This window comes from Cyanistes caeruleus, chromosome 11 (genome assembly GCF_971803275.1).
Source record: "Cyanistes caeruleus chromosome 11, bCyaCae1.hap1.1, whole genome shotgun sequence".
Classification (NCBI taxonomy): Eukaryota; Metazoa; Chordata; class Aves; order Passeriformes; family Paridae; genus Cyanistes; species Cyanistes caeruleus.
The window spans coordinates 15,266,113-15,288,106 of NC_141711.1; the positions used below are offsets into that span (position 1 = coordinate 15,266,113).

Below are 21,994 nucleotides of genomic sequence, written 5' to 3' on the forward strand. Positions count from 1 at the left end.
CCAGCACAGGAGGTGACTGTTGGCATCCAGGACTTCTGTATTTTAGCATTTTAATTTGAACCTAACTTTTAAATGTCTGAATCTTTAAAAATTAGTGAAACACCAGGGTTGCAAGCAGCACTCACATTTGAGGAATGATAGCTCTTTTGGACAGTGTCTTTCAGAGGAACAGAGGAAGACCCTTCCTTCTGTTCCCATAAAGAATTTTTGAACATATTCAGGGCAAGTGGCCCATTTATTTGTATATTCATTTTTTACTGCAAGAAATGGCAAGCTCTTACTTCTAAAGCAAAAAAACCAACCAACCAAAAACACATTCTCTCCCCCTTCATGTTTCTTATTTACTTCAATTTCTTTTAATCAAATCAGCCACAAAAATGGTCTCACATGGCAAAGCAGAAAATTTCCCCAACAGTAATAGAACAAAGAAAGTAATTGTGTGGAAAACTAGAATGCAGAACACAGAGAAAAGAGGAGTGTAGTGGGGGAAATAGATTATAGAAGAGGTGGTAGGTTAAATTGAAAGAACAAAGGTAGATGTGAACAAAAATGCAACAGAAAAATCAAAGAGAAAAAATTGAGGGAAGATACAGTTACTGTTAAATTTATGGGAGTTACAAGCATTTTTGAGGAGCAATCCTCTTCTGAAAGCAGCCATTTTATAGAAGAAAAAAAAAATAGGTGAGGGGAGAGGGTGTCACAGTGGCTGCAGACCTTTGCCTGCTAAATCCAGATAGAAATGGTGAAAGAGGAAGGCAGGAAGAGCAACAGGAAGGAGTGGGAGAAAACTAAAACATTGAAACTAGTAAGTTTAAGTTTACATGGTTCTAAATTTTTATTGTAAGAGAATGGATTAGATGGAATAGAATGAAATAAAGAAATGATACATTTTGGATCCTGAGACAGGAGCTGTGGCACTGCCTGTGGGGGCTGGTCCCATCCTCACTTGCTCCATTAACACAATAAAGCAGAGCAGGTGACAGCAGACCTACCTGGCTGGCAGAGTTTGGGCACAAGGCAATCCTGGGCCAGCCAGGACTTTCCTGTTTGATTTATGATATGAGACAAATTTCTGGAGGTGTCAGGAGCCTTGTCTGTGACTGAATTGGAAGCCACAAGTTGCTCTCAGGGGCTCTGGTCTGCTTTTGCATGGCTCCTATTCAATAAGCACTCCTGTAATAATAAGATATTATAAAAATGTGTAATATCTTATAATATTGTATATTAATATAGAATATAGACTATAATAATAATATATAATAATAAGAGATTCCTGCAAGGCAGGAGGTAACAGCAAATGTAGCTAAAGGTAACAGGGTGGAGAGAAGCAGCAGACAGATGCTCACAGTTAGATTCCTCCTCCTGCTGGTGGCTAACTGCTGGTTAAAAGAGAAATGTGGGGACATATCCTGTGAGAGATGTGTGGATCTGTTACATACACAGTGACACCATTTTGTATTGGAATTAGAAATTACAAAATGCCAAATATTCATTACTGTATCTGCCTTCAACTTCTGAGCAGGGGAAGTGAACACAGGAAATCAGAAACCCACCAGAGGTTTCTCTGAAACCTCTGACCAAGTGAGGTCAACTCACTTGGGGCTTGGAAAGCACAAGAGGAGAGTGACTAAACAACAAATTAAGACACAATTCAAGTGAAGAGTGGAATGACACCTACTTAGAGAATGGAAAGTACATGTGCAGAGGGGAAGCAGCACTACATGGATTTGGGAGCTGCAGCAGCCAGGCACATCGGTAACTTTGGGCTGCTGCAGAAAGCACAGAAACCTCTGTCAGCACAGCTTGTCTATTCAAAGTCAGATAAAATCTTTGAACAATGTGAGGAGTTTCTGTTGTACCTTAATAAATTCATTGCAGCAAGGGGGAGCTGCATGAGCAGGGCAGCAGCTGCCTGGGAAAGCTCAGGCACTGCAGTTTAAGTGCAGCTCTAGAGCATGGCCTGCTTCTGCTTGAGCCTCACTTAAAGCAGAGGGTCCCAAGCGAAAGCTGCCCCAGCCATGAGCCACAGCTCCCTGATTAGTGCTGATTCCATCCCTGCTGCTGGCAGCAGGGCAGGAGGTGACACACAGACACCCTACAACTGAAAACGGGGAATATTTAATTTGCAGCAAGTCTGCTGATATAACCCTGGATCAACAGCTTGTGATTCAAATCCCAAATTCATCTATAATGGAAACAATCAGATTGGGCAGCCTGTTTTTGATGCAGTGAAGTGAACAATCTGGTGCTTCCAGTTTCCAAATTCCATGTTGTTTATCATGTAATTTGTGTGGCAAAATCAGCACCTTGAAATACAAGCAATTCACACAAACATATCTTGGCATCATGTTTGCACAGTTCTTTTAAAAAACAGGCTTCTAATTACACAGTTTGTTTTAGCTTATTGACTTTGGCAAGAAATTGTTTCTCTTTTAGTACATTGCTTTAAAATAAAAAGGTTTTTCCAGTTATAAATTATTGGCAGGATAGAAAGCAACTTCTGTTAAACTGCCTACAATGCTGGCATGTTTATGGGTTCAAAGATACAAAGGAACTGAAATTCTAAAACACAATAATTTTGGAATTAAAACTTACAAAAAGTAGAAGACAGAAACTACAGCTTGGATTTCATGGGCAGAGGCTTCAGTGTGTGTGTTTACTCTGCAGCGCTACCTCTGTGCACAGCAGGTTGTGTTTGAGATGTTCATTGTTTGTAAAACATCTTACAGTGTTTGCAAAATGTATGAAATGGTGCCAAAAAAAGCTGCTAACTTTTGGGGTTGAAATGCTGTGTTTTGCAACCAGCCAATGGCTGTTCTGCAGATGTTTTCAAAAGGGAGCCTCAGAGACTTTTGTAACAATGAACCAGACCACAGCTGGTGTGGGTTTGCATCCCACATACAGCCCCATTCACTGCTGATTTCATGAGCTTTGAATGGTCTGACAGAACAACCTCCAAGAGAGCCCTGGTACAGCAATAAAATAGAAAATGAGTAAATGGTAAACTAATACTGCCTCAAACTTCATGGTATTTTCACAAAACACGTGGTTCAAGAGCACCACCATCTATAACTGGATAAAGTTTTAGAAATCTATTACTGTTTGCATGACACATTTGTTGTCTTGGATGATGCCATTACTGATTTTTATTTCTTTATTATTTACCTAAGTCCATGTGTCTATATCAAACTGTGAGCTGATAATGTTAATTTTATTTCTTTCATTCACATAAATCTTCAACAACAAAACCACATTGCAGATTAGAAACCATTTTCAAATAGCAAACAAGCAAGCACCGTCATATCTTGAAAGTATAATTATTTCAAGGTAAAATATTTGTGACACATGTAGAGCAGCAGTAAGGCTTTAATTGTGTGGTTTGCTTGATGAAAGTATCAAAAATATTTGGAAGAGCTTCATTTGCATAATTTTCTCCACAGATTTTTTTTGTTCTAGGGAGTTAGATGTATTGACCAGCAGGAAACAGGTTCACTGTCTGACTTGAGCCTGTAATCTTTCTTGTGCAACCTGAAATGAAAACAAAGCAAGAGAAATTGTGGTAATATAATCAAAGGGCAGGGCCAGAATTGCCCTGATGTGCGGATGGCACCAGGGTCAGAGGCCTCTGTGGGCAGAGATGCACCTCAGCACTCCCAGGACCTGCACACAGGACTCACAGCATTTCTTCCCCATCAGAAATGTGTGCTCTAAGCAGTTGAAGGATAGAAAACTTTTCTCTTGGCAAATCCAACTGAGGAAACACCCTCCCTGCCCAGAAAACAATGCAAGCTGTACCCCCAGGGTGTAATTATTTCCCCCTTATGAAATAGGAACCTTGAGCCCTGTAGCATCACTTAAACAAATGCAGACTGTTGGGGGGAAAATTAAAAAGCAAGTTATTTACACCAGAGAGCTATGTTCTTACAACACTCCCTCAGTTTCATTTCTTCCGATCTCTGGTATTTGTTGATAAAATACATCCCAAAGCACACACACCCTCCATATCTGGTACCTGGAAACTTTGTGCTCAGATCCAGACACTCTCAGGAGTCTTTCCACAGCACTCTGATCATTGCTGGAGTCACTCTCCAGTTGTGCTTTTGAATAAAATTGACCTAGGCAACAGACACAGAAATTATTTGAAAATACAAACCAGCTGAGTGTTGCTGTTTGTTTAGGGCAAAAGGCAGCTATAACACCAGGAGAGCAGCTCTTCATCTCAGAAAACAAACCAAAGATCATGCTTGGGTGCTCCATAAGTAAATTTAGAAAATTCCTGTTTCATCTGTGATCTCCTGTTATCCCTAACACCCTTCACAGGAAGGTTCAGGCTTTCTCTGATGGTTTTTCATAATTTTTTCTTCCTTGTGGTTTTTGGAATATGGAGGCTCTCCATTTGCAAAGTTTCCAAAACAACTTAGGTTGAAAATCCACCAGGATTTTTGGAGCCAAGACATTCAGGAGCAGCTGGCTTTCATTTCCTAACCATTATTGTTTACAATTTTATGTCCATTATTTATAGTCTGTTATTTGACATCAAATGAATTTTCTGCATCAATCATGTCATTCCACAGCATTGTTGAGGCTAAGCTCAACTATTATTTCTGTCTTATTTTAACATCTTCTACACCCATAATGGGCTACTTAGGGTTGTGCCACTGGTGAGTGGAAAACCATCATGTTATGTGTGTTATGTTTCCAGGGTGAGACCTCCCCTCTTTGGGATTGCTGGGCAGTAAAAGTTCAACATCCACAGAATAAATTAAATGGAAAGTTTCTCAAGAACTCCCTGAAACAAACCACTGACAACACTCTCATTTACAAGAGCAGTCTTTGCTGCACACATCCATACTGATACACACCCAGAACTCCAGTGACTTTGTCCGAGAAACGCTCGGTGTCCAAGAAATAAAGCCCAAGGAAATCATCTGGGAACCTGACCAAGGAAATTTTTACTGTGACCGTATCAGGCAGTGATGCTGTAATGCTCCTTTCCTTTTCAACTGACACTCTCAGCCTAGGAAGTAAATTATGAAATTATTTCTGAGAAAATGTGAAGAAAGAATATGTATTTAACTAACTGACATTAATTAATCAAAATAATTTCATTTTTGCCTTTTTTCTCTTTGCAATTGCATTTTTCCTGATCTGTTTGTAGTTATTTTTAAGCTAGAAAATATTGAGTTGAATATCTTTTCTCTCTATGCTGCACAACATACCAGGGAACAATTTTTTGCTGATGTTCACCATATTATCCATAATGACAAGAAATACTTGGATAGGAAAAAAATATTCTCACCATTTTAATGAGTAAAAAGGTAGATTAATAAAATAATTCAATATTTTTTATGAACAAGTCAAATATTTTTTTCTTGGGTATTTCACAAGTTTTTCAGACCTTGCCTTTTTTCTGACCCATTAATGTTATTGTGATCCCAGGTGGTCTTTCAGAACACAAATGTCACTGTCATTTTGCTGCCTACAGACAGGATTAACAAAGCCACCCCCAAAATGCTGATGCAAGGGCTCGGGTGCTGGATTGGACCAGGAGGATCATTCTGCTTGCCAAATTATACTGGGACATAAATCCAGCAAGTTCTTGGCTCTGTTTGGATTACAAGAATAATTGAAAGCAGTTGTTGCAGGACTTGTTATTGTCTAGAACTGTGTGTGGGGGAGCAGCGATGTGTGTCCTGTCTGCCCCAGGCCAGCAGGAGATCCTTGTGGAGACTTATTCCAGCAATATGAAAAGGCTGGGAGAGCCAGCTACACTCAGCTCTTCCTTACGGTACTGAAGGATCCTGCTCTAATTACTCTAACAAATAAAGTCTCCTTTTAAAGTATCCCTTCTCCTACAGTGGACATTTAGTTACAGACAGCTATTCCAACACTTTATGCCTGCCCATAAAAAATATCAGCTTCCCAGATGGGAGTTATTGCTAAAACTGAGGAGAAAGAAAACCCCAGCCAGTGTGGAGCCAAGTGCTGTATAAAAGGGACAGTAAATGTCAAAGCCATCACTTGGCAGTGCTTGCTCTGCCCTGGAGGAGCACAAAGTGGCTGCTGGTGGCACCAGGCTGCTCTGCATGACTCCTTTCCTTTGGAACATAAATTCATGAACAGCATGCTGATGATGCAGTTGCTCTGGTTCTCTTTACACAGGCATGGAGAATTAAAATCAAACTAATTTTCTTCTCCAAATTTGAAATGGGGGATTTTGAAGATACCCTGCTGCTACTCACACTGTTATACTTGCTGGAGAAGGACATTTGGAAGCACTTACTTCAGGTAAATGGGAAAGTAGAGGCCTGAATGAACAAAGATCTGACATATTTTCAAGTTTAGGAAAGGACAGGGAGATGTTTCTTACCCCTGGATGGTGGAGGAGGCTGACTTTGCCCATGACAGCCAACTGTTGTTGTTATTGTAGCTTACAAGGATCGCATGAGTGTAGACATGGATTTGCACGGGGGGATTCACATAGTTAATATCGAACTGCACAAAGTGATTTATTCCATGTCCAAGCTTCCCCGTCACAGTGAGTCCTTTAATACAAATTTGTCAAGTGATTCTTCTCTTAAGGTACAAGTGATCTTAAAATACCTGCTCCAGTTTTGTTACTGAAATGACTCCAGGGTCTCAAATCCATTTTTGTGGAGCATTTCTGGATTTCATCTCCACATGCCCCAAACTGTGGTGGGTTCACTGGAGCCTGTTTAACCCCATGCTTCCACCTCCTGCACAGAGGTGTCTCTGTTCCATTATCAGAGCAGGTGCCTGGTGCCCAGGCCATGGCTCCTCAAGAACAGGACCATGGAAAATCTGCTGTGCATCCAGAGCATGCACCTTTCTGTTGGCACAGAGGGACCATGAGGTTTAAGGTCTCTGCATCCTCCAAAGCCCCAGGGACTAAGTAGGAGAAAACCCTAAGGACTGAGGTGGATGTGACACCAGGAGGAGAACGTGACCCTCAGCCAGACCTGTGAGAAGTGCCCCCAGCTGTTGCACCATTAATATTGCCTAACAGAAAGGCAGAATTTACCACAGCCTCTCTGGTCAGTGCAAGGCAGCAACTGTGAGATGGCTTTTCATGAGAAGGGGTTATTCCCAAAAACACCAACTGCACTCGCAGACCAGTGACTCTCCTTATCTTGGTATTGGGGTAACATGGCTCACTCACCTTGCTCTGGATCTGACAGCAGGTGGACAGAGGTTTGTGCTCTTTTATCAATATTTAAGCAGATTATTTCATTTTGTCTTGGTAATTGTAAGAGGAGTTGTGGATATTCACTAGCTGAAAAGACAGAAGAAAAATATCAGCAACAAAAAAATATCTAGCCTGTGCCCTGGATAGGCCCAGAAAAAATAATTTATAGATTTATACCTGAAACAGCAGTTATAGCTTCTATAGGATAGAATGATTAAAAACAAAGAAATAACTCTTGAAAAGAACACCAGACACAGTACCTTGATATGAATGAAACCAACAGATTTTAAATATAGAGTTTACTAAAGACAATGAGCCCTTAAAAAGGCTTAGACTGAAAATCTGTTGTACTGCATTTCTTATATCCTTGAGCCAGAGAGGTCTTTTCATGGAACACAGGGATATCTTCTACTTAAATGGAAAGAACTAGACAAGGTTTGCAAGAAGTAAAAAAAAAAGTCAGAGTTGATGCAGTCAGAAAAAGCATTGTTGCATGAAGAAGTGTATGTTACAGTTACATTATTAATTGAAATGGGACTAGGATGTGTGTCACTTACCAATAGGTTGTGCTATTACAGCTTCTCTGAATCTGGAAACTGAAGTAGTTAAAATTAGTAAGCAGAGTTTAATGAAACATTTTTCTCTAAGTCAGCTGTTGGACCAGGACAAGTGCTGGACAGAAGCCTTTTTAGCAGAGCTCTTCACTGACTACTATGGAGAGCTTTGCCTAAGACAAGATCTCCCAATGGGGGAAAAAGCACACCATCCAGTGCCTATTTCTTTCAGGATGGACCATGCCACGGGCCTATGCTCAGCTGGAGTTGTGGGAGGGTTTAAAACTGCATTTTCAAGGGTCACTGGGCAGTGTTGAATGCAGCACACCCAGGCCAGCTCCTCTGACCCCACTGTGAGCAGTTACCTGTTGAAAACATCTTCCTGTTGCTGCCAGTTTGGAGCTCAGAGTGCCTTCGACCTGAAAGAAAAGGGTTTTCCCAATGTTTTATTGCTTTGGGTTCATACCTTGCACCTCCCTCCCCACCATTTGAAACAGGGAATCTGTCCTGCTTGTTGCCTACTGAATTTTCTGGATACCCCAAGACTGGTGAATTATTTTCTTTTTACATTAATTTCTTTCAGCTTACTAATATATATTTTTCCAGACCTTTCACATTTATTTTCAGGATGTATAATATTTTTTTTATTTCTGAAAAGAGGCCAAGATTGTTTTCAAAAGTTTATAGTTCATTATAAAATATCTGTGGACTTAAATACATATAATAAAAACTAAAATGCATATCAAGTGGGCATCTCCAATCCAAATGCACTTATTAGAATAAGGTTGATATGACCTTATATATGAACTGAATTTACAGAATTATTCTGAAGGAAAACAGAAGAAGAGTACTTACCACCACGTAACCCACTCATCAGTCTATGAGTACCTAGAGAAAGAAAAGAGAGCATCTGTGCTTTACTCATGATTACATCACATACCTTAGCAGGAGTGGTTCTGCTGTGGAACTCCTCAGCACCACTTTGAAAGAGGCAACCTCCAAAGACAGGGCAGCACTGTGATTCCCTCAATACATTTCTGTGAAAGAACTAGAGCAAAACCAAGGTTCTTCACCTATAAAATTATTATACAAATGAATGCAGTTTCCAGAGAGGAAAAAAATTACCTGTATCATCCTCAGAATGCATTCTTGAGCGGAATCTTTTGAAAGATGCTTCACAAGTGGTAGGGAGAAGCAGAAAGCATCATTAACACCATTGACTTGAAGAACTACTTTTTCTCAAGAGCACAGATAATTTTGACCTTTGAGATGTTCCAAATGGAAGATTTTCTCCCTTTGACCCTGTTATCTACCCAAAACCTGCAGAGACTGTGGCAGGCATTGCTTACAGTTTACTTTACACATTTTTTCAAATCTCAGATATGTCCCTCTACAGAACAACTATCATGAACTCTTTTTGTTTGTTTTGGTTGTTTTTTGGGTTTTTTTTTTTTTATTAGAGACTCTGAAAATATGCTACAGGAAGAGAAGAAAACATTTACCTCCTGCTGGAAGACTGCTGGTCTTCTCATTATCTGTCAAGAGGAAGAGAGATAGATGAGTGTCATTCAGTCAACACTGAATTCCTTTACCCATGTGAACCAGCAAAGTGGGACAAGGGCTTCGGGTGATGAGTTTTTTTGTGTTAAAGGAAGGGTATATAGAGCACTTGCAAAACTCTGACTGAGGCCATGCTTTCCTCCCTGCATTCATTTGTCCACTTAAATGCTACAGAGAAAAGTGTGGAACCCTTTTGCATTGTCAGGAATGTAATAGTAACAGCTATTTGACTACCTTTAGTTAATATTTAAACAAACTATTTTCCATTTCAATTGTAGTGCCTGTTTCATCACCTTTCAAAAAATCCTGCATGTTTTATTATGAAAGGAAGCCAATCCCTGAACTCCTGTCTCTGATTTGGCTCCTTATATCACTATCAAATGGTGAAAGTCAACAACAATGAATCAAGAAGAGCAGAGTGTTTCAGGGGGGCTGTTTTTACCAGCCTCGGTGGGTTTGTTTGCCAGCTCCTCCTGCTGCTGGGGTTTGGTGACCACCATGGAAGTGAGGGGTGTGACAAAGCTGTACTGCAGGGACAGATCCAAGGCTTGGGCCTCCAGGGCCTTCTGGTCCTCTTCTTGGGCTGAAATACTAAAGTCTGTGTTAATGGTGAAGCAAAAATATTTAGAGACTATGAACAAATTATCTTCAGATTTCTTTACATATTAGCTGTGTTTATTATCAGATATTTATTATCTCTGAAGGGTCAGTGGTCTTATGGGGATAACTCAGCTGGTCATGTGCCTGAAATTATGGAAATGCTTAAATCTTTGCAACACTGGAGCCTATGTATGGTTTAAATACATAAAAGTAATAGATACATGATCTATGAAGTATCTTATGGACATCCATATTGTTCTATTCCCTGGTTATTGCCATTTCCTTATCTACAGGCAGTATTTCTGTGTGTGCAAGAACAGCCCAACACAATCCATACAATTGAAAACTATTCCATAGTAATTTCACGAAGAATTATGTGTTACATTATGTGTAAATATATATATGAAATTAAATGTTGTAGTGCTTCCAGAAACTGAGAGGCACCTCATGTTCATCATACAGTAATGTACTATTCTCCCACTATCCTATGTTTTTGATACTGTCTGGAGAAATATTTCGGTTTCTTTGTATTTTACGATCACATTAATTGTGAATAAGGAATTTGTGTTTTGAAAAGTTAGAAGTTTGTTATGTGAAGCATTAAAATCACTTACGCTTTTTCTAGAAGCTGCTGAATGTTCAAGTAAGCCCACAGCCTCTCTATGAAATTCCCAAAGATGTATTTTTGATTTTGGAATACTTGCTCCTTCTCTTTGACATTTGCTTCTTCTGTAAGAGTCAAATTACTCGTGTGCTGAAGTGGGAGAAAACTGACCATCAAAAGAACAGCTCCAGACTTCATTTATAGTCACATTATTAGACTTAAAATAGTATCTTTCAGTACCAGCTGTCCTTCAATTTTGTTCTTTCCCATTGGAAAATGCAACTCCAAAGTATCTAAAAAGCATGCATTTTAGGTAGGTATTTCTGGGCTTGAAACAATGATGAGAAATGAAATTCTATTTAAACATTTTTTGAGATAAATAACTGAGATTTCCTGCTTCATTGTAACAATAGAAACCTAAAAGTGCTTGAAAGGCCAAAATATCTGGATTTTGTTTAAGAATCAACAAAATTGAATTAAAATTGCTGTTTGCTTATTTGTGGATATTCTTCAAGGTTTTTCTTTTGCAGCAAATTCAAGAGAGGGTAATTCTAGCAAATTATCTGAGAGTTCAAACAATGGGAAAAGAGCTGAATGCCCAAATGTAAGAACATACACACAAAACACTTCTTGAACCTCAAAAGACAGAAGGGAGAGATGTTTTTCACAATTAGTAGACTAAGCACTTACTGACTGAGCTTTAATTTCCACTGGCAAAAGATCCAGCTCATCACTAATTTTTCCAGACACTATAATTTCAGATCCTTCAAAAAACAGCTTGAAATTGTTCTTGGTTAATCCTTCAATGGAATTTTCTGGATACTGCATTTCAATTTGCATTAATATTGGGGTAGCCACTTCTTGATAAAAGCCCTAAGGAAAAACAGTGAGACAGAGAACACACACAAATGACAGCAAAATTGTGCAAAGCAGTATGTTGAATGCCTAAAGCCCCCTTAAAAAGCTTTTTCTTTAGTAGTGTAAGACTACTGCAAACTCAGAAATTGTCCACTTCCCCTGGACAATTTCTGTTTTTACAGTACAGGAATGTGTGAGTTTCCCAGTTTGTCTGAATGTGGCTGATTTGAGGACTTTGTGTCATGGATACAAAGGTAGCTATATAAAGGAGGGTACAAACCACATTGCCTTCCTTCCTCCTCTAAAGTAACGGGTAAACTCAACCCCAGCATTTCTGTGATTTTGCTACTAGGACTAGACATAAACTGGAGGTGATAGATGCTTTTCCTGGCACATTCCTTACTCCTGACCTGGAGCTGCAGGGCTGCATCAGCATTTTCATAGATACGCCGTGCTATTCCTCCATTGCTCAGGGCCATTTTCTCCAGGAATTTATAACTGACATCAAACCCAAAGCCAAGGCAGAAAAGAGCATATTTCCCATTGATTGCTTTCTGAACGTTGTCTTGAATTGCTTCCACATTTCTCTCACCTGTAAGTGAAACAAAAACACCATTGTGAGTTTGTGTCTTTTCAAGTGCAAAAAGACTGCGGCAGGTTAGTGGAGAATTCTGCCTGAAATTTTAAAAAATAATTCAGAATAAAATACTAAACAGACAGGGGATAGAATGCTGGTAATTGAATTGGAAATGAAAGCACAACTCTGCATATGGAGTGCCAGAACGTGATTCTCCCCCTTAATGACCTTTACTAGGTTCTACTGATGTTGTCATGGCTATGTGCAAAATATCTTATAGGATTACAGGGCCAGAGGAGGATTTTAGTACAGAAGGGACACACACTACAAGTTAGCAACACCAGTGATGGACACACTTCATCAAGCATTCAAAATACAAGTACCATCTATAAAAATTATGTGTGTCAATTAAGAGAAGAATGGATTGGTTAATGGTGCAATTCCAACAAACTGCCAATGAACTCAACCGTGCTTCTCTCTCAGCTCCTTTGTGTGACAGAGGGAAAAGATTTTCACACCATCCTCTTACCCCATTTGAAGAGCTGCTGATGGCCATGTATGGACAGCTTCCCCATCAGCATTTCCAGGCAGAAACTGTCACTGCCTGTAGCAATATCATGGGAGCAGCTCAGATTTATCCCTTTGAGCTGCTTTGCTAAGGAAGGCGGTGTATGCAATAATGCCTGACACTCCACCCTGCCCTGATTTCTAGCTGCTGGATGTGGGGAGCACTGGAGACTCACTCTGACTGTGCTGGGGAGGCAGCATTGTGAGCTGAATTTTATTAAAAACCCAAACAAAATCAACAAACCCCAAAGCAGAATGGCACACATAATCTAAAAGGCAGACTGATCTTACTAAGGGCTTACAGATGATGCTGGTGCCACACAAAACTAAGACAAACCCCTGTTCAAGACAAGGGAGTTTATGCCGTTGCACTGGGAGTTGTTGCTTATTTCACCTGATATTTCAATCTCAGCTCTTTGGTTTGTGCTGTCACAGCTGATCACTAATTAAGACATGGCAAAGAATACAGAACAAGAAGCACCTTGAAAATATCTCAAGTTTGAGGCACAGAGGGTGAAAAAGCACAAGCAATCTCTCTCAAATAGGACTGTACACACTATCTGCAAAATGTTCACGTTTTGTCTCTAGGTATTTTACTTTTCTGTTTCAGCTATGTCTGGAGTATCTCCAATTCCCTTGAGTTTATAAACTGGGAAGGCAATGGTATGCAGCAAAACAATTCCCAGCTAAAGGATGTGCAGTCACAGGTAAGCAGGCTCTGCCATCACTCCCTACAGCCCTCAGCAGAGCGCGCTCATAATCCCCCTCTCCAGATCCAGCAGTAGCTCAGCCTGCATATTCTAAAGCTCCTCTAAAACACAGGCTAGGTCTATCAATATTGGGATGCAAGTGTAAAAGATAAAAAAACCCCAGGGAAGGGAGGACTGAGTATAGCATTCACTCACCAGAAGTGGGCTGGCCATCTGTCAGCAAAATAATCATGGAGACACTGCGCTCTGGCAGCCCCTCGGCTTGCTCCAGCATGCCCACGGCGGTCAGCAGGGCACCATTGATGTCTGTGCCTGCAATGAGAGCAGGCATTGCTCACCCAAACAGGAGAATCACCTGCAGAGATTGCTGCCCTCCATCTGCAGAGGCCCTGCAGACTTGTTTAAAGTTTTCTGCAGGAAGTAATCCTTCCAAGAGAGGAGGATTTAGGGACTTAGCCTACTGGACTTAATTACCGGGTGTTATATTGCAATGGCAGTGCCAGAGTAGTCCTTTGGGACCATTTTCCACACATATGTCATGGGAAATACAAACATGTCTAGAGCCATTAAAAAGTGCTTAAGTAAACACACTGTCATCTGTTAACCTATATTTAAGAAAAGTTTCCCTGCCTTATATAAGAAGTCAGAAAAAAGAGCTGAGCATGAGTGGTTTTATTGGTGTTAGTGCCTGAGGTAAGGAAACTTCTGTTAATACTGACAGTGTAACATTAAAGGGAGACAGACCCCTTGAAATGTGCTTAAAACTAAATAATAACACCAAGCACACTGACTGATGCAGCAACTGAAATGCCACATGTCTGTTTTGCCTGTTTTATTTCTGTGGCATGGCTTACAAGGGAGTATAATTTTGGATGTGGTTGTTTGGTTTTTTTAACAAGGGGACACTTGATATAAAAAGAAAAAAATCAGCTAATTGCTGTCAAATGTTGAGTAAATTGCCATTTTTCTGTAGAAAAAAATGTGCTATCAAGGACTCTTCCAATTATCTCTATGATAAAAATTGGAAACAAGACTTGTGGCTTGTATGTTTCATAGATGTGCTGTAAGCATTTCTTATATAGATTTCTATCTCATAGTGTAGTCACCAGTGTGTCTACTCACAGGCTTTCTTTTCCACGCAAGACTTACAAGTATTAAAAACTGACTTGCTTTGTAAGCACTGGTGGTAGCTCTGGGGCACTATATAAGTAATAAAAATAATTATTTTCTAAGCAATTTGTTCCAGTGGGTGCATATTTGTGGCTACGAGCATGTGTACCTCCCCTGGCAGTGAGAGTTTGCACCAGTGCTGCAGCACTGGCCACATTCTCCTCAGTGGCTGGCAGCAAAGAGCTCTTCCACTCCACCACTTTGTTGTTGAAGGTGATAAAGCTGAAATGATCTTCTGGGCGGAGGTCCTGCAAAATCTTCAGCAGGGCATCCCTTGTCTGTTCCAAGGAGAAAACAATAATTTTGATGATTTCCACTTTGCCTGAACTGGGATTGAAATTGCAGTGTAATAAGGGGGTTCTCTATAGCTCTGTTCCAGATGCAGCCCTATGCCTTTGTTAAAACCTAGAGGTATGTTTTAGGTTGAGACTATCAGAAATAGTCAATTCACTTAACTTACAGACACAAAATACAATCTATGAGGGCTGTAGGGAGCTTGTCTGCTCTCAAGCAGAGCTGCATACACAGTCATCAATAAATATAAAACAGACAACAGAAAAATTAACTCTCAAAGCTTCATTAAAGAAAAATATAAAACACAAAAAGTTCTGCAAAGATACAGAAAGCTCTCTCTGCCCCAATGTTTAGTACTCATAAAAATAACTGGGTCAGACCAGTGTTACTCTTTAATAACTTCAATCTGTGCATATGTATTTTCAAGCATTTCCCAAAGTCTGAATGTTTTGCTGTGTACAAAACCAGTGTGTGTGTTTCCAATGAGAAATTCCCAGTTGCTTCCTCAGAAGGTTGGGTGTGTGACTGCTGCTATCAGAGGTCATGCTCTGAGGGAAGTTACCTGTTCGATTTTTCTGCCTGTCATGGAGCCACTTCGGTCTATTACAAAGATGACATTTTTGGGAAACACTGGCATTTCTTGGGGTGCAAAGTAATGGACAAAATACCCATTGACAATCTGAAATACAGAATGTGAAATCACCTATAAAAGTACATCTAAAGAAATAAAGAATAAATCTTAACATTCTGGCATAGCAAGAAGTAGGGGGTATGCTCAGCATTCCGCTCTTCTCGATAAGCCCAAACCAAAGAACCTAAATTAAAGAAAGTAAAATGCATTTCCTAGCTGGAAGCAAGACTGTAGAGAGAAAATTACCTGAGAGCAGCATGCATACATACATATATATTAGACACCTCAGTGCCATATGTATGATACATGCATATTATCATTGTGTATTACATTACCTCTATCATTACCTAGGAGCACATCTCTGCTGAATGACTGTGGCTGCCACCTTTTATATGTAAACTGTATATAAAACAGCTGATACAAGTATACATGTATATTTCATTAGTGAAATCATCTGGAAAATACCCTGTTTTGTTCCCTAGAATATGCATTGCTTCATAAACATTTGTAAAGTTCCTGCTGTATTTAGTTACGCCTCTGTTATCACAAAAAACAAAAACAGACCAAGCAAAATTTTAAGTTCTATAAATCACATTCCTCTAAACTTCATTGACAGGAAGCCACAAATACACTTTAGAGGAGCCAAAATAATAATAAAAAAAGAGTGTAAAGAGACATCTATGAAATAACAATATAGATTTGGTATTTGAATAAAATTTGAGAGATTGATCTTTTTCCTGAGTGATCTGGTTTTGCAATATACCTGGTGTCTCTGGGGATTTACTGAATATCACCCTCAGTTCTGGCTGACCCTGGATTAATGGAAAGAGCTTTTCCTGTCATTCTTGGTCTTTCAAAGCAAATGTTGCTGTTTTGCTGATTGCACTTCACATTTGGACTTATCTGTGATCTGAAAGCATTTCCATTTTTATTTTTTTTACCTGTATATCACCTGCAGTGGCTTCTCTCTTAACATCATAACGCACAACAAAATCACCATTGAGGAGCGTTTCGCCAAGTTCAGGATCTTTCTTCTGTTGATCTAGAGTTGGCTTAAATGAAATACGAGCCTGCAAAGTAATCAGAAGGAAATATTTAAAGCGATATAACTTAGAGTTGCCGCTGGCAGTAACCTCTGGCAGCTGTTGCTTTACCTTGGTTTCGTTCTGCACTGTGGTGAGTGCCTCAGTTAACTCATTTGTCATGAATGTGCTGTCTGTCTCCAAGAAGTGAATGCCCTGGGGCTCAAAGATGTGCACGTCGATCTGGCAGCGGAGAAGAAATCAGCATCAGCTTCTCGGAGGGATCATGGCTGTGCCAAAACCCAGGGTACTGCTCCCTACCCGGCTCACCTGGAAGTGCTTAACGAGCTGCTTGGGCTGGACCTTGATGAGCAGCTCGTACTTCCCCAGCTGCCGCTTCAGCAGCTCCTCATAGGTCAGCTCAAAAGTGACTTTGCTGGTGGCCGCGATGTTGACAGATACATGGAACTTCTCCAGCTTTCTGTCTGTAATTCTGGGAGGGAAGAGCAGGGATTTATCTCCTGCAGGGAAGGTTTCCTTGTGGTGGCCAAGAGTTTGTGAAGTGTGCAAATTAAAGGCCACAGGACCACATGGGATAAAAAAAAAAGAGTAGAAGTAAATATTGTTCATCATGGAAAGGATTTTTTATACTGCAAGTGCTATTATGTACACCACATATACTACATTAATGTGTCATGGGTGCAAGCTGAGAAATGGTGCAGAAACCCCTGCATGTCTCAGACTGAATACCTGTGAAGCACAGATTAAACACACCCTGAAACTGTGACATCTGTTCAAGTGCCATGGTCCTCTGTGCTTGAGACTCAGCACTGAGCACCATCCCAGCCCGGGGAGGCAGGCTGGATGGAGATCTGAGCAACCTGAAAGGTGTCTCTGCCCATGTCAGGGGCTTGGAACTAGATGACCTTTAAGGACCCTTGATCCTGAGATTAGCTCAATTGGTCTGAGCATGGTGCTAGTAACACAGTGGTTGTTGGTTCAGTCCCACTATGGACCATTCGCTTAAGAGTTGGACTTGGTCCTTGTAGAATCCTTCCAAGAACATTCTGTGATCTGTGATTCAGTGATTCTGTGACAGCAAGTCTCAAGGCATTGCTATAAACAGGGATGATTCCTAATAGAGCCCATTGCATGACCACCTATAAATCAGATAAATGTGAATTTATATATATGTAAAAAAAAATTTACAGATATATATATTTACAAAGACACACTGTCCCTCCCACCAAGGACCCAAGACTGATTTTCACATTTTTCCCCACTGAGATGTGTCTGTCTCCAGGGTTTAATTTGCCCCCAGCCAAACAGGAAGCTGAGAAGGGATGTTGGGGCAGCCTTACTCAGAATAGCAACATACTTGACGAGGCCAGCACTCTGTCCTTGCGAGACTGCCGTGTCATACTCATTCTGAGCAGCAGCTTTCTCCTTTATTATTCCTGGGTACACTTCACCATCGATGGATCTGTTTGGTTTCCACAGAAATTAATATTAGAAGGAATGCACTGGGGAAAGGAAATCACCAGAAGATTTTTGTGCCTCTCTGGGCATGAGCAAGAGACACTGTTTCCTCCCAAATCCCTCCCCACCCAGGAGGATGCCAAGAGCCATCACCACAACACAACCCTTCTCCTTGTAGAGTCTTGAGGAGGCTGGAGTAGGAGAAACACCACTGAGCGTGTCTGTCACCCACCCTGTGCAGCAGGCAGCCTGACCCTGGGCACCTCTTTTCTATTTGGCTGCCTACTACTTAGCCCCACAGAGCATTTTTACAGAGGACCCTCTTTGTGTTCATTGCCCAGCAGTTCCTGAGCACAAAGATGAACCCCGCCCCGGATCTGCCTCCTTGACAGGCAGGTAAGGACTGGTCCTACATGGAGAAGTTAGTGATGAAAGCTGTCTTTGGTAACTCCACTTCAAAGGTGGCCTCCTGGGACTCATTGGCTCGGTTGACGATTTTGCTGGTGATGACAGTGTGAGCAAATCGTGATGTGACCTTGCAGTCCACATGGAGGCTGTATATTTCAATAGCAGGCTGGAAAAATAATAAACAGACTGAGACAGAAACACCCAGGTTTTGCTCCCAAGCCATCCTTTACCTGGATGATGCTACTGGAAAAGTTTGATGAAGGAATGAACTGTTAATAAGCCTGGCTGTAACTGGGGAGGGGATTGCTCTGGAGCAGTCTGCTTATTCCCTTCTCTGCAGCCACAGCCACTGTCCCATGCAAAACCTGCAGCTACAGCTGCATTCTGCTGTTCCACAGAAGCTTCTGTTGGACCTTTTTCTCTCCTCGGGGTACAGGGAAGCTGCTGCTGCAGTATCTCAGTGCATTGCCCAAGATTTTCCTCAGGAAGTTCAGAGGCCTCTTTAAGCCTGACCCAGGGAAGGCCCCTGTTTTTTGCACACTGTTTATTTGCTCTCCCAGCTGTTGACTTTGCTGTCTGTTTTCCAACTTGGTACCTGGTGTCCCACAGGATGTTTAGCAGGCTTGAAACCTCATCTGGGCCTCCCAACCCCTCACTGGTTGCACAAGCAGAGATGCCCTTTGAGCACTCATGTTTCTTCTGGTCTGGTTCTTCCAGGACCCCTGATGCCCAAAGGAGGAAAGCACCATTCTGCAGCTTCCTGGAACACCCCAGAGGGTGACTGGACTGAGAACTGCCTGGAGCAGGTGCCTACATGGCCACCTCCTTTTGCATTTGGGAAGTCTCTCTAAAGGTAAACCCACATTTCAGCAGTGGCACTAAAAAAGGCCGATCTGGGCATCATCAGCCTCACAACAGTACAACAGATGATTAAAATAAAAAAGCTCAGCATCAGAGCATATTATTGCACTTCTGTTTTTACTTTTCCAGCCACCAAGCCATCTTTTAAATGGCTAATTGATCTTTAGTAATTTTGATAATTAATCTCCGATTAATACCATCCAGTGGCCTCTTCTCAGTTAGGATGCTGGCTGAAGTTCAAAAGTTATGCCCTGCCATACTCAAACCTGCCCATGGCACATTCAGGGTGAGGTTTTGCCATAAGGAACACCAAGCCCCAAACTGTGGCTCACTGGGGCAGTGTAAGCACGTGGTGGCCATTGCTGCCCACTGAGGATCCTTCCAACACAGGAGGAGCTTGTTCTGCACAAAATTTACCCAGAGCAGAACCTACTCCTCTGCCACGTGCCCACGGGTGCTGCAGGAAGGAGGACCTGCATCCCCTGCACTAGCCCAGCCCTGGCAGCTTTTCAGGCTGTGGCCAGCACAAACCAGGGCTCAGTGGGATGCAGCATGAAGAGAAGCTTTGCTGTGCCCCTGGTGAAAGAAGCAGAGGACCAGCCCCAGGCATGTACCTATCAGCAAAGGCACTGTGGGCCCATACACCCCATCCGTGGCTTCCTGCAGAGCTCCCGGCTGCCCCTGCAGCAGCCACAAGGCCTGGCCCTTCCCCGCAACAACCACCCACATTTCAGTTCCACTTCACACTTTCCTGAATAGGCACATGGACAGAGAAACCTTCTGACTTAAGCTTCCTCTTCCTCTCTAATATTAATGTTTTTACAATGCCACCTGTCATCACTGTGATGGTACAAAACAGATTTTGCTCCACCACACGGTGAAAATAACTTTCTACTTCCCTCTTTTCCATTCCCTATTTATTATTTAACACTCATCAGAAACCTCCTGGCACTGTATAGTGCTTGCTTGGTCCTGTGTCAAGATCCAAACCTCATCTGGTGGCCGAAGTAGAGCTGCCAATCTCTCAAATTTGGTATCTTACATCCCAAAGAAAGAGCATGATCAAGCACATCTGCAAGCGCCTCCTGCTACAATTGTACTATAACAGCCCAAACAAACAACCAAAAAGACTGTAAAAGGACCCAAAGCTCTAAAATCTCAACACAATCCACCCAAGTCTCCCTGGGAGGTGGCTACCTGCACTACCTGGCCAGTTACCAAGATACCACCACATCAACAAAAGAGCAAATGAGATATTGATAATAAAAATAGAGCAAATACCTTCTGATCAATGGTTTCTGATAACACTATGAGTGAGGAAAAGACCATCAATGCAAGCAATGTTCTCTGCTCCATTTTGGAAAAAATAAATTTTCAAATGAAATCCCTATTTATCTTAATCAGTTAATGAGTAACTTGTACTTGGGGATATCATGTAGACTTTGAAGAGACACAGCAATTTAATATTTACCCATTAAACATAGGTAAAACTTGGACTCAGTTAATGCTTATTTTTCCAACAGATCTTTGCTCTTAAACATTAGAATTTTAATACATTTTAAATTTTTTTAAAATAATTTTTAAAGAAATTAATATTTTTTCATAAAACATAATTTAAAGAGATCTCTCTATATTTTTTAAAAATTAGATTTCACTGTGTCACGTGAAATGTCTCAGGCAGATGACTTGGTCTGTGCAACAAACTGCAAGATTCTCTACCATATTCCACAGTAATAATTTGAAAGGGCACATCCTTAACATTATCACAAGCTCTTCGGAGATTTGAAGGTTGCCAGGACAGGCAACATTCATGTGACATATTACAGCTGATGGCTTTCTCAACCTTTGTGCCTCCCTGCCCAACAGGCCATGATCCTTGGTAGGTAATGCCATTCATTGTCATAAATTAACACAAAGATCCTGTGGAAATACAAGCATTTGTGTTCTCTTCATGCCTGTTTTACAAAGTGTCCATGTGGAGAGCAAGCTTCTAGTGGCCTCGGAGCTGCAAGCAGACACTAAAGCAGAGCTCAATAATTTATTACTTACCAGACATCTACAAGTTCACTACAAAGAATGTGCTAAGCACAGCCTGGTCTTACAAGGCTTGTGCTTTGAGTAACTCCTTTTAAAAATAAACTTTATTCCTCTCAGGCAGATTGTTTATACTACTTGCAAATACCATATTCTTTCTAGCAGGACATGTAAATATGTATATTTTAAATACAAAAAATTAAACTGTTATACATTTAATGAACTTGTACAATTCGTGTAATGCTTTAATCCCTTAAAATACACAGGATTAGACACTTAGTAGCCTAAGAGCTGCAAGAACCACAGCTTTAATTAAGTGGATCTGTCATGAGTTTTCTAATGCCCATGTGTAAAATCATGTGGATGTTAAAGAGCTGCTTTCACTGCACAGATTTAGGCTGCAGTATCAGCTCTGCACCTCACATTTTTTAGATGAGGTCCACATTAAAAGACAGGAAGACCAAAAAAAATGCCCAGTCTTTATTGTCACACTTGGAAGCAGCACAAGTAATTGAGCTTGACAGCATCCTGGAAATAGAGCTGTTTGCCAAATCCCACATTTCTGGTAGATACCTTACTTGGCTTCCCTGTAGAATCTGTGCAGGACACAAAGGTTTCTGTGCTTTATTAAATCAGCACCAATGTATCCAAAGCAGGGTGTGAAATACAGAACCCCCCTGTCGTGGTACCCTGCCTGCAAACCTGCACATCAGACACTTTTACCACAATAAAGAAAGTGACAACAACATTTTTGCCCCACTTGTCCCTCACGACCATTTCTACACCTATCAAACAACCTCCTTACAACTTCTCAACACATGTTAATTAAGGAGGGTTTGTTAAACCTAATGCAAAAGC

General features: G+C 41.0%; 1 protein-coding gene across 2 annotated transcripts; it reads right to left on the reverse strand.

Annotated features, from left to right (window-relative positions):
- Positions 1–3,128: 3,128 nt before the first annotated feature.
- Positions 3,129–20,503, reverse strand: ITIH4 (inter-alpha-trypsin inhibitor heavy chain 4). Of its 2 annotated transcripts, XM_023935511.2 has the most exons (23): positions 20,384–20,503; positions 18,247–18,407; positions 17,733–17,837; positions 16,685–16,847; positions 16,487–16,597; positions 16,274–16,402; positions 15,264–15,380; positions 14,517–14,685; positions 13,433–13,549; positions 11,794–11,975; positions 11,216–11,398; positions 10,536–10,675; positions 9,764–9,912; positions 9,264–9,296; positions 8,887–8,934; positions 8,617–8,649; positions 8,127–8,180; positions 7,765–7,803; positions 7,181–7,294; positions 6,371–6,545; positions 4,863–5,017; positions 4,013–4,115; positions 3,129–3,528 (listed from the first exon to the last, which is right to left on the reverse strand). In XM_023935511.2, exons 1-23 carry the CDS (start codon positions 20,456–20,458, stop codon positions 3,453–3,455), a joined length of 2,631 nt encoding a protein of 876 aa, XP_023791279.1. In that variant the 5' UTR covers positions 20,459–20,503; the 3' UTR covers positions 3,129–3,452. The 2 variants fall into 2 exon arrangements, with proteins under 2 accessions (XP_023791279.1, XP_023791280.1); XM_023935512.2 differs by lacking the exon at positions 8,887–8,934 and having other exon boundaries at positions 20,384–20,502.
- Between the last annotated feature and the right edge of the window lie 1,491 nt (positions 20,504–21,994).

Bases quoted from the DNA above. Each gene is read 5' to 3' on its own strand.
- ITIH4 (XM_023935511.2), bottom strand. From the start codon at position 20,458: ATGGAGCAGAGAACATTGCTTGCATTGATGGTCTTTTCCTCACTCATA. The intron at 8,935-9,263 runs GTAAATGTTTTC...CCACTTGTGAAG, and splicing joins CAGCAGTCTTCCAGCAGGAG to CATCTTTCAAAAGATTCCGC. The intron at 6,546-7,180 runs GTGAGTGAGCCA...TTTGTATTAAAG, and splicing joins GCTGTCAGATCCAGAGCAAG to GACTCACTGTGACGGGGAAG.